General features: G+C 37.3%; 1 protein-coding gene across 4 annotated transcripts in view; it reads left to right on the top strand.

Moving 5' to 3' along the window:
* Positions 1-12,563, top strand: part of LRBA (LPS responsive beige-like anchor protein) — a 410,948-nt gene that overhangs the window by 278,152 nt on the left and 120,233 nt on the right. For all 4 annotated transcript variants that reach the window (XM_055700881.1, XM_055700879.1, XM_055700880.1 and 1 more), the window contains one exon: positions 2,682-2,794. In XM_055700881.1, coding sequence (XP_055556856.1) covers positions 2,682-2,794 — 113 coding nt within the window. The remainder of the gene's footprint in view (positions 1-2,681; positions 2,795-12,563) is intronic.

Here is a 12,563-nt window from a genome sequence, read left to right as displayed (position 1 = left end):
TTGTAGGAGGACAGGCTCTACACCGACCGTCTGCTATTTAGCAGAGTCTCAGAAAAGTAACTTCTTTATCCCTTAGTATTCTAAGTTTTGGTCTTCAAAATTACTGTCCTCCGTAAATACCACTGATGTAGCAAGTTTAGGGCTGGAACCCTCTGGGAAGTCTCAGCTGGGGAGCAGGATATTCCTGGAGTGAATAAATACATCTGTTGCAAGATGTATGGTTGGTCTCAGAAAAGAATGTAGTGCCTGGATCACCAGTGCTGCTGTGCCAGGACACCATTCATCTGCTCCCAAATCCTAATTCTTATCCCTGTATTGTTTCTCTAGCCCCTCATTCTGTAAATGTGAAGCTATATTTCGTTCAACCCATCTTAACCTATTAGCTTCTAACCAGCTTGACTTCAGCTTAGCAAATGGAGGCTGTTAGGTCTGGTGACCTCTCTTATTTTCCAATGTATTTTGTTCTTGGAACAACTTACAGAACTTCTCAATTTTCAGCTTTTTCCGATGGTATTGACAGTGTTGAAAGGTCTGTTAATTCCCTTTCAGACTTGGCTCTTGCTAACATGATTGATACAACCAATGCCTCTGCTCACACTAATTACATTTTATACAAATGGTCAGTTTTGCTAGTTTCTGTAATCAGTCATTAAGTCAGAGATGCCAGGATGCTGGCAGGCTTTATAAAAGTAGGGGTAGATCTGCTTGCCTTGCCTCCTTACTGCTGAGCTGGAACGAGGCAAATCATGACACTGTTTTCTGTGTCTCCAGTGAATGATCCTTTTCAGCTTAAATATATCATTGAAAAAAATAAAGTGAATTCTTACCTACTTGATATTTGAGGCTAAAAGGAACAGAAAGATACCCTTCTGGAAAAAGAGAAGATGTAGTTGCCCAGGATGGGGAGGTAAAAGATTATTAGGATGGCTCTCAATTTGAAACAAATACAGGTAGATATCACAGTGTCATGTAAGTAGACTTAGTCCTGAATAAGAGATAATGTGCAACATAACCAACTGATTAGGGACAGAAAGGATCTAGCTATACCATTCTGCAAACCAGGATGGAAAAATACTGAAGGTATAAAAAACCCTAGAAAAACTCAGGTGGAGTTTTAGAAAACCTTTTCTGACAACCTGATAGATTGGGTTGTGAAATAATATTCCTTTGAAAGAAATAAAAACCTGTCATTTGAGACTTTTAAGACCAGGCTAGAAAAAATCTGAGGACATACTGATTGGAGGTGATGTGAATGAATGAGTTTCTGCAGCAATGTCATAAAAAGAGACAGCATCCATGTAAAAATTGTGCATTTAAAAATTATAAACCAGGGTATGTGTGTATGTATGGTATATGATTATTCTAACTGAATATTTTGTTTTTACTGGAAGGAAGAATATTATTTTCATCTTACAGATGCCTGAAGGTGCGTGTGAGAAACCAAAACAGATTTTCTGTTCTGGTAAATGTTGGCATACCCATGGGTGGTCAATGGTCAAGGGAGAATTCCCCTCAAAGTGAATTCTCCTGATGAAATGCTATTGTGGTTTAACCCTAGCTGGCAACTAAGTTCCACAAAGCCGCTCACTCACAAACCCCCTTCCTCCGGTGGAATGGGGAGGAGAATAGGGAAGGGAAAAAGCAAAAAACTGGAGGGTTGAGATAAGAACAATTTAATAATTGAAAGACGATAAAATTACGATGATGATGGTGATAATAATAATAGTGAGGATGATGATAATAATAACAATTACAACAATACTAGTGAACAGGAGCAGGAAGAGGAGAAGAATAAAACCCAAAGGGAAGGGGGAAAAAAAACTAAAACAAGTGACGTACAATATAAGTGCTCACCACCTGACCTGCTGACTGATGCCCAGCCAGTCCCCGAGCCGCGATCCCAAGGCCCCAGCCAGCTCCCTGCAGTTTATACACTCAGCATGATGTCCCATGGCGTGGAATACCCCTTTGGCCAGTTCAGGCCAGCTGTCCTGGCTGTGCCCCCTCCCAGTTTCTTGTGCCCCTCCAGCCCTCTTGCTGGCAGGGCCTGAGAAACTGAAAAGTCCTTGACTTGGTATAAACACTACCCAGAAACAACTAAAACCATCGATTTTATCAACATAGTTCTCACACCAAATCCAAAACACAGCACTGTGGCAGCTATGAAGAAGAAAACGAACTCTTTCCCAGTGAAGCCAGGATAGTTTACTTGCATAATTTCTCAATCTAAAATCCTGAGCTGCTTCAATCTGTTTTCATGTATTGAATTCAATACAGTATGTAAAAAAATATTGCTTTATTTTTTTAGTATCAACAAAAGTCATTGGCTCTGCATTTTTTTAACTGTTTCACGTTAAAGTAACGGAAAACAAGATGACATAAACAAGGAAAGGAGAAATGTATAGAAAATGAATGGATTTAACTGTCACTCTTAATATATGCAGAAGTTCACAATTAAAGTGAAACGGGCTGCAATGTTTTAAATTAAATACTAGCAACTGGAACTTTTTCTTTATCCTTTTCAATAAATCAGAGTAGAATATTGAAATGATAAAAGATCTGAGATATATTATGGTTACTTTGAAGAGCTCGTAATGTTTTTTGTATCTTTAGAGGTTGGTGTTCTAGTTAAATATAACTCTTTTAACTCATGGTGGTTTTTTTCTGTTGTTGTTTGTCAGGTCGAACTTACAATGATTTAAATCAGTACCCTGTCTTCCCTTGGGTTATCACCAACTATGAATCAGAGGAGTTGGACCTTACACTTCCTAGCAATTTCAGAGATTTGTCAAAGGTATTTGTCATCAGAGATACCTTTTTTTCTCTGCAGTATTTATCACAGTAGCTTTCAGTCTGGTTAATGTTTTCTGCTGTGTTTGATACATTAATGTTAAATGCACAACCGGTAACAGTGATTCATTTCTATATGCTTAGACTGATAATAGGGATCAGATTGTGGAAAAATGAATTATTGATGTATTCTTAGTGCTTCTGATTGTATCAATTTAATACTTGTTAATGGAAGGTGCTCTTAGTTGGAACATATGCGTTACATTTAATTTCAAATTTTAATGAAGTTAGGAATGCTGAGGCAGCTAAAGATTAAAAATCAGCCAAATAATTTTTTTTTTTTTTTGGATGAAAATTGTGCTTTTTTAAGTAGCAAAGCCTGTGATACCATTATAATTTCACTACTTTTAAATCATTGCCCTTATTCCCGTAAGTAGAAACATTATTTTTTCCACTTCTTCTGATGGTCCTTCAGGTGTGTGTGGTTGTCCTTTGTCAGACAGACATTGTCAAATTTTAACAACTTTTCCAAACAACTACAAGAGTAGCCTTGTTTTTCTAAGAGTCTTTCCCAAACAAATGTATGCAGATACAATATTATACAGCCTGTTTCAAGCTGTATAGAATTTGGTATTCTTTTTCAGTGTTTTCCAAGAAAGGAATATTTCATTTTACACAGTGGAAACCTCTCATTTTGTCTAGAAAGACCAAGTTCACTGATCATCAAACGGGATCCTTTTCTATAAGCTGACTATTATGGGAAATGATTGGCACACAGAGCAATATAGTTAATTAGTTGAAAAGGTGAAGAAGGTATTCTGATTATAGCTTGTTTTTTGCAAGTCTTCCATACAAATTGGTAATTTGATAGAAAAAAAAATCCCCAAAGAAGTAAGGCAATTCTTAAAAGTTCTTGTTTTCAGTGCACAATTGATTAAGCTAAACACAAGTCTGTGAAAATCTCCAAATATTTTTTTTTACTACAGATGTAGTATTTTGACCTTAAAAAAGGTACAGTATAGTCATAAAATATATATACATGTATATATGCAGATATGTATGTGTGTATAAATACATACATGAATATGTATTTGAAGACTGTATCATACCTTTTGTGTGTGTGTATATACGTACAAATAAAAATAAAGGAATAATTTTTTTAAGTCCAAAGCAGAGAGATACTGAGGTACTGTCATTGTAACAGTTTCTAATAGTATTATTTGTGCTTTCTCAGAATGTCTGACTGACACAAATCCATATTCATGGATAAATCCACACGTATTTTACACTTTAACAAATCTTGTGAAGGTAAATTATATTTAAAATAATTTGTTATTGTGGAATTTAGTAAATACTTTCTTAATAATACACAGGCCAAAAAATGTCTGAAGGTAGCTTAAAACTAAAAATACCTACCACCAAGTTACACTACACTTGTGAATTACACTTAAGTGAAAATTGAAAACTTATGAGTAACATCAGCTTTGTGTAGCTTGAATTAGTACATAAATTAGATGTATTAATCATTAATAACTTGATTATGACATGAGTTTTGCAACCTCATTTTCCATTAACTTTTGTTAAGTGACACTTCTGCATATATCAATCATGTCATTCCTAAAGTAATTCAAGACAGAAAAAAAGGATTCTCCAGCTGCTGTCCTTCCGAGGCATCTCCTTTTAATCGTGTTTAATTTGTAAATTACTCAATTCTGTCAGCACTGTAGTCCTAGTCTTTTTTCCTCCACCCTGAAATAGACCTAAGTGCAGTGCAGAGCAATTTTTCCTCATTTTAGGTTAGGTACCACTCTTACCTCCGTTAAGAAATTGGATAGCAAACGTGTTCTTTTTCTGTGCGTTTTATTATTAACAGTGACTGGTTATATGGATTTCTCTGCTCGTGAAAGTAGTCTTTGAGGATTACTAAGTATACTTTAAGTTCTGAGGGAATCTTTGCATTGCTGTTGCTGAGAGAGGACGTTACTTAGGGACATTACCGAGTGGACATTAATTAGGTTTTATCTATTATCTATACTTAACCTTCTTAATCATATGTTTGAAAGCTATGAACCTAATACAGGAGACAATTAATACAATATTAGATGTGAGTCATGCTGTATTATGAGTAGAAGGAGTTCTGTTAAAATTCTTTAAGCCTGTAACATGACATTCTTGGCAGCTTTTAATCTTTAACAGGTGATTGGCAGAGAATCGCCCCGGTTGTTAAAGAACAGTGAATATTTATACATATATGTATATTTACCATGCATTTTCCCTTATGTTCTGCTAAATGTTGTTGATCAGACAGTGTGTCTTGATCTCTGAAAGTGTAACTGCTGTTCTGATTGAGTGCCAGTCCTTCCCATACACACAATGGAAGCCTTGATGCCATACCTGTCTGTTACAGCATACCATTATGGCAGTTCAAGCTTTGGTTACTGTTCAGGCATTTCTCTGTAGTTTAAATGTTAAACTTCATGTCAGGTGATGAATTAATGGCAAATACCTGAAAAGATTTGCTAATATTCAGCTATGAAAGTGTTTGAATGTCACTTACATTGTGATATTTTCATTCTAGTACTGTTACCTTGGACGTAATGCTTCAAAATAAGCACAAATTATTATTGTAGCATGTCTATGCTTTTGCACTGCTAAAGGTATTAAAAATATTTAAACATATTTCATTTAACTTTTTACATGGTTTAAACAGTTTCTTACTTTATTTCTTTTCCTTACCCATGTCCAGAAATGCATTACAATTTAGTGCTCCCACTGTGCAAAGAAAAGGAAAACTTTGATTTTGGTCCGGCAGAAAGGATGTCAGGTCAACATTTTACTTTTTTTGGTACCTCAGAAAACAAAAAATTAACAGTTTTTCTTTTCTGTGTGTGTGTGTGTGTGTTAGAAATTGCTAGTTAGGTTTAGGTATTCTGAAGTGTCAGATATGAATAACAGTTTTGTTAATATATTAGCTAGAAGTCCACAGTTAGTACAGATTTAAAGAATTACAGTGTATAGGTTAAACCAACACTTTATTTAAGCAGCTTCTTATGGCATTGTTTTGAACATCAGTCACACCATGATAAACCAAAGCAACTGAAATGGATTGTGGTTAATATTACTGTCAGCCTGACGAACGCTCCTGACAAATGCCAGGAGTGCACTGCCAGTCTGTTACCCTGCTTTGACTCAAGTGTTTATTTCTTAAGAGGTGACTGTGGTTTGGAATGAGTATTACATATTACATTTATAGCTGTATATATTTTATTTATACAACAGACACTGTTTCCCACCAGAATGTGTCCCATTTTCTGCATTACTTATGTTATTCAGAAGCACATTTTTTTCCTTTTCTTTATTCAGTGGAAGCAATAAATTGTGTTGTGTTTCTGGACTTGGATAAGGAAAAAAATAGAAGTAAAACCACATGGAAAATACTGAGATCAAAGCACAATTTTATACTCTTAAAAGTTTGTTACAAGATCTTGCTGTATGTGAGTAGCTGTTGGTAATTTTTCTTTCATAAGGCACAAAATTTCTGTAAGATCATAAACTGACACTGCTAGAAGAAAATTATGCCGTTCTTAAATCTTCTTTTGTCTTCACTGTAGCTACATGTGTACATAATAATATTTTTATTCTCATTTTTATCATTTTCATGCAATATTTGCTAAATCATCATCGATTTTATAGTGGCTGTTATGTACGTAATGACTTCTTTTTCAGTCAAGTGTACAAAAGCAACAAATAGCTCTCACCTTCAGTGAACTGAAGTGTTTAATTGGTATGTGGGAGCCACTGATGTCAAATACACTTTGACAGAAGAGAAGTAATAGATCTCTTTTACTATGACAAATTAGACTAGTTTTGTTGTTGTAACGTAAACTTCACTGTTGACTGTTCTTCAGCACGCCAGCCTGAATTCTGTTGCAGGGTGCCCATTTCAGGAGCACAAATTCATTGCATGTATAACTAGTGCTTGTATTTTCCCCTGTAAGGAAGTAGAATGGGATGGGCGCTTAGCTATCTCTTGTTACCCCTCGCCAAAGAGATAGAAAGTAAAAAATGTTTCATTGTGCACCTATTATACTTTTGCAATTTTTTTTTTTTAAGAAATCTTTTTGTCTAGAGAGGCATTTAAACTTGTACAGGGATTCTGTGAACCAGTTCTTTTCTTGTAGGAAATGAAAATTATGTTTTATTCAGCTTGTGCTCCAACACAAAATCAATCCAGGTTGCTACCAGTTAAAACTGATAAACCCACTGGAAGGACACAGTGTCCTTGTAGATATAAAGCGTGTTCCAGAATTGGTCCCTAAAAGAACACAAGAGGAACAGTGTTTGAACTAACAGTAGTGGGTGCAGTGGTAATGACTTACTCGGATAGGCAATTACATCTGGAATTTAGGTTCTGAAACCTACGATGTTTGATACTGCTGGGCTCAGCATCTGCCCTGGTTGCCTTGTCACTGGTATTTCAGGAGTAAATTTGTCATCTGTACCTCTGACAAAAGATACCACTTAATTAAAAAGCATTGCAAAGCCTGACAGGATAGGCTCAGAAATAAGGTACAAATATTTTTCCTTTCATGGCAGTTCATTCCAGCTTAGAATAGGACAGTACAGGAAATAAAATATTTCAGACTTTGTATCAGAATACCTGGCAGTTAAGAAAAGATCAGGTGTATATTCTAGAATTTTGCATCATCTCTAGAAATGGTAGAGGTATCAAGGCCAGCCAATGTCTGTGGTCAGCCTGAAGCAGTGATATCTGAAAAGGAGACACATTTTTCATTATTCATTTATCAGTCTTATGGATTTTGATATTTTTAGTATAAAGTATATTTAGCAGATTCTCTCCATTGTCAGATAACTTATCATGCTTTCTTTGTGAAATGCAACATGCTTCATCTAGGAGAAGGACATTCCATCCTCTCTTAAGTTGTATACAGAATAGGAAGTTGTTGAGAGAAATTAATCCAAACCTGGTTTATCACCTTGTGGTAGATGTACATTTGATCTCCATCCCTGTTTGTACAAAAGGCACTGACAGATGTAGACATTTGACATCATCATGTTAAAAGAAACTTTTAGGGGCAGCGAAACATTCAAACAGGTAGCAATACGCTGAGCAGTACCATGATTTTTGGGGATTCATGTTTTGGTACCATTTAGAAAACCATAAAAGAACAAAATCTAGCTGAGAGAACAGAGACCTGTTCTTCCTAATCTGTCCTCTTTGAACATTAAAGAGAGAAATGAAAAGGGATGAGTGGGGGGGATATTGCAATTGTGATTGGTCTCCTTGCTTGTGATATGATAACTCAAAAGCAAAGTCCTTCTTTGAAGAAAGCTCTGCAACAGTATGAAGTTCTCCTCTTCACATCCCAGGACAGGGCTATAATTTTAGGACCATTGTGATCTTTGGATGAGAAAATCTATTGTGGAATTAGAAATCATACCAACTAAAGCGCTGAGTAGTCTGTTACATTCCCACAAAAAAGTTGTGCTGTAATGCTGTAAATTTCTCCCTGTTCTAGGTGAGGGGGGGAAGTGATTTTGTGAGTCTCCCAAATGCCAGCGATTCTCAGACAGCTTCCAGTGGGGACTTCCGTAAATGATCAGATTGGTCAATTATCTTTTCTGACAGATGAGTCAATCCGTTGCATCGTTTCCTGTAGCACCTCTGCCGGAGCCAGGGGCAGAGCTGCCCGCGGTGCCGGGGCTCTGTGGCTGCCCCGGGCGGTTCGCCGCGCCGCGGTGCAGCACCATGGCCAGGGCCCGCCGGGCCGGGGCGGCCGCGCTTCAGCACCATGGACAGGCGCCCCCGCGGGCGGGGCCCGAGCCGCGTGTGAGGCGGCTCCCTGCCACGGAGCAGGCACAGGTGATCGCCAAGCCTGACCTAGACACCAGCCTTAGAGGCACCGGGATGTTCCCTCTGTCTGAATCAGTTCTACCTTTTTCAGGTTTTACTTGCCACCTCTGCTTGATACCCACTTGTTTCGCTTTCGAAGGCGGAGATTCTTCTGCTGAGATGTTGGTTTGAGCTTCATGCAGCGCCCATCTCAGGACCTTTTTCAGAATAAACATGTGATTTCCATGCATTTTTAGCTGCCTGTTTCTCCACAGCTCTATTTGTAGAGACCTGCTGAGACTGAAACATCACCCAAATACATCTCTGAGACGATTTATCAAAACATACTTTCTGAAATCCTGCTCTTAGTCCAGATAGAATTTTTAAACTAATTTGGGATATTCTACTGCTCTATTACGGTTTCATAACCATCCTTCAATATCTTTGGGTTTTTTTCCTTGTCATTAATTGTTTTTTCTCTGTGTCAGACTATCTCCTCTAAAGAACATGTAAGTGGATGATAGAGTACATCTTGCTGCCAGTCTTCCTTTCTCTTCCCTGTTCAGTTCTTTCCCCACCAGAGGCTTATTTTTTGAAGTCACAAGAAGCATACTCTTTGCAGTTCAGATGCATATAGGAGTTTCTAGGATCACTTAATTATTTTCAGGAAATCTTATTTTGTAGTTATTTAGGTATTAGAGCAAAAGTCAAGTTTATAGGATCAATAAGAATCATTTTGGTAATGAGCCCAATAATCTTTCCCTGCCTCAAGGAGAGGTATTGTTTCGAATGCGAAAATACTCAAGACAAGAAAAACAGTCACTCGGAATTAACAGTGAATGTTCAAAATGCTGCTCTTAGTTTTTATCTGATGTTATTGTCCATTTTGCTCTTGTTTCAATTTTAGGTGCCCTGAACATATGTCATCTAATTGGAAATGAACTGAGGGAGGTTCATAACCTTTTAAATAATCACAAGAAACCATGGGGCACATGTCTGGTCATAAAACGTACTAGCAATCAAAATAATTTCACACACATGTCTTGGACCATAGACATTTTGAATTAGGAAGACAGGCTGCTGTCTTCCTAATCTAAAGTGAATGTTACTTTCTTGACACAGTCTTTCTTCCTTTTTATATGCATGCATTTGAACTCCAGAAGATTATGAGCTGCCGCAGCACACATCTGTATAATTCAAATTTCCAAACAAGCATGCTGGTGGCTAAGTTGAAGATTGCACTCATCCTGGAAGTGAGAATGGGATTTATCTCACTTAACTGTAGCTGTCTAAAACTGAGTTGATCAAACTCCTAGGAGCAGGAAGCCTGCTGGGGTCAAAGGATAATCCAGGTATAAATATACTGGTCAGAGAAAATCAGAGATTGGTGAAGTAATAATTATAGTATTTGTTTAAGGAGGAGTTTAAGGTGGTTCTTAGACTGTAGACTGACTTTGATGGACACGTCAGATGGTCTGTCTCAAGCTCAAATATCAGCAGATGAAAGTGTGGATCAAATGAAGGAAAATAAATGGGAAAAGATCACTAGGAGAAGATGGTATGGTCCTAAAAGTTTGAGTTGAATAGTCTAATGAGATTAAGAAAAGATAATTTACATATAATATCCAGCCAATCACTTGAAACTGCCTCAGTATGAGAAACACAAGTTTAGTTTGCAAAGTGGGGTTGTCACTAGCAGTCCAAAGGTCTTTTCTGTACTTTATACTGTTCAGCATATATAGTAATCTGAAAAAAAAAAAAAAAAAGATGAAAAGGGAGCTGATGAAACTTTCTGATGATACTAATCTGTTGGTGGTATTGAAGATGATGGCTGACTAATCAGGAGATGTTATGAGATGGGTAATAAAATGTTGGATGAATTCACCTTAGGAGTGAAGCAATGCATGTGTGAAAAAATACACATTGATGGGCTCTTAGCTGACTATTTACATTCAAGATCGATATAATGTGATGGTAATAGTGCTATGAAACATTACAGATTACAGTAAAATACTTCTTTATACTTTCCCAAGTACATCTTTGTAGCCTGCTGTTGCTTTTTTTTGTAGGGCTTGGTGCTTTCATCTGGTACGCAATAACATATTTTTTGTGTGCCCTGACAGCGTTTAATCTGCAGAAAATGCAAGTCTGCATCAGCTTTTAACTTCAGGTCCTGTGCTGTTAGTACAAGCCAAAAAAGATTATGGGTTTAGGTCTGATTGTCTTCTATAGATCTGGTGTTTAGGTATAATGGCTGCTGTTTGCTGCGACAGTGGCTTGTACGACGGGGTGGCAGAGGAGCATGGTCTGTGAAGGGAAGGCAGAGAGAATGTTTTCATCTCCTGCAATGCTTCCAAGTGCATGTGGCTTCTCACTAAATCCCGTTTCTTGAAATCCATAAAAGGATTATTATTTTTTTTTTTAGTAAGTCATGTTGCGGGGATTTCTTTCACTTGACAGATTATGTCATGGATAGAGTGTGCAAATGGTTGCTTTTGGCTGGCAGGGTTATTTTCCAAGCAAGGCAACTACAATGCCATGCCCTCCCCACTGCCTGCAAGCAGCTTGATTTCTCCTCATGATTCCCAGTGACATGCAGCTTCCTTTCTCCCTGACCTTTTGGAAGGGAACAACATAGAACAGGTCTCTTCAGTTCGCCTTCCCAGCAGTGGTGAGGTGCAGTCATACCTCAGACACGCAGTGTGTGACACATTCAGTTGTGCTGAACAATTGATTAAACCTTATGTAAAAGCGTATGCGTGCTTAGTTTGCAAGTTTGCAGTTCAGCAGTGCATTGTTTTGAACCTGCTACAGATGGTTGTAAGAGCATTTGATACTGTGGTTAGCAATATGAAGGTATGGAGATTTTTCCTTTAAATTCAGTTTCTTCCAAGATTTTAGGTGACCTGAGTTGTATCCTGTCACTACTGTATTGCTAAAGCATCGCTAATATGGCTAAACATAGTTTTTCTTCATTTTTTATGCATAAGATTAGTTTATGATCCATTTTTGAACCACAGACTTTGGGAATCTTCTGTGTTTTGCACCACTAAATATTTTTTATATTGATACGTTCAGACATTCTAGTTATTAGACCACCTGTAGATCACTTTTTTCTGACTCTTCTTGTGTGAGCTTTTTAAAAAAATGCTAATAATAAACTGTATGTACAAATACTTTTAATTTAATTTGCATCACACAGATATTATCTGGTTTTATTCCAGCCCTTTATTGAGTTCTTAGTTTGCCTAGAATAGAAAATAGAGCTTTTAATTATTTTTTTTTTTTATAGCATAATGTGATCTGGTAAATTTCATGACACGATTTCTGGTAAATAGGGTCTTCTCAAAGAAAGCTTCTAAGGACTGACAAGTATTTTAAAAAGCATGTTTACATAAAAAAGCTCAGTGGTTTTAGTATGTACAGATTATATTAAATTTATCTTGGAAAACATTGAGGATTATAGAATTTCATCCCATATGCAGTGCATCAGGAAATGCCCAGGGATCCTACATTTGATAAAAATGCTGATCGCAGTCAGCTGGTTATACTTGTCACTTAGTTAAAGGAGCTGCTGGGAAATAGCTGCCTGCACCCTAAGCTGTGTATGCAAGTATTAAATGCGGTGGCTGGTAGCCACTTATATTTGCGCTTCTTCACTAGTGTAAATAAAAAGATCTATCTAATGAAAGAAATCATTTGCATGTAAAAGTAACTGCAGGTTTGTTGTACTGGAGTGCTCCCGACTGGCTTTTATTGTATCATGTGCAGCAGCTCGTGTGTGTGTGAAGATGCTGAGTCATTTAATGTGAAGTCCTAAGAGAGGAGTCAGTCCAGAAGCTCATGTAGGTCAATGTCATGCCTCTGTGAACATCCAGTAGCAGGAGCCCAGTAAAAAAAGAAAAGAGGGCATGTAAAG

Source organism: Falco cherrug, chromosome 1, assembly GCF_023634085.1.
Source record: "Falco cherrug isolate bFalChe1 chromosome 1, bFalChe1.pri, whole genome shotgun sequence".
Lineage (NCBI taxonomy): Eukaryota > Metazoa > Chordata > Aves > Falconiformes > Falconidae > Falco > Falco cherrug.
This window is presented reverse-complemented; position numbering and strand designations above follow the sequence as displayed.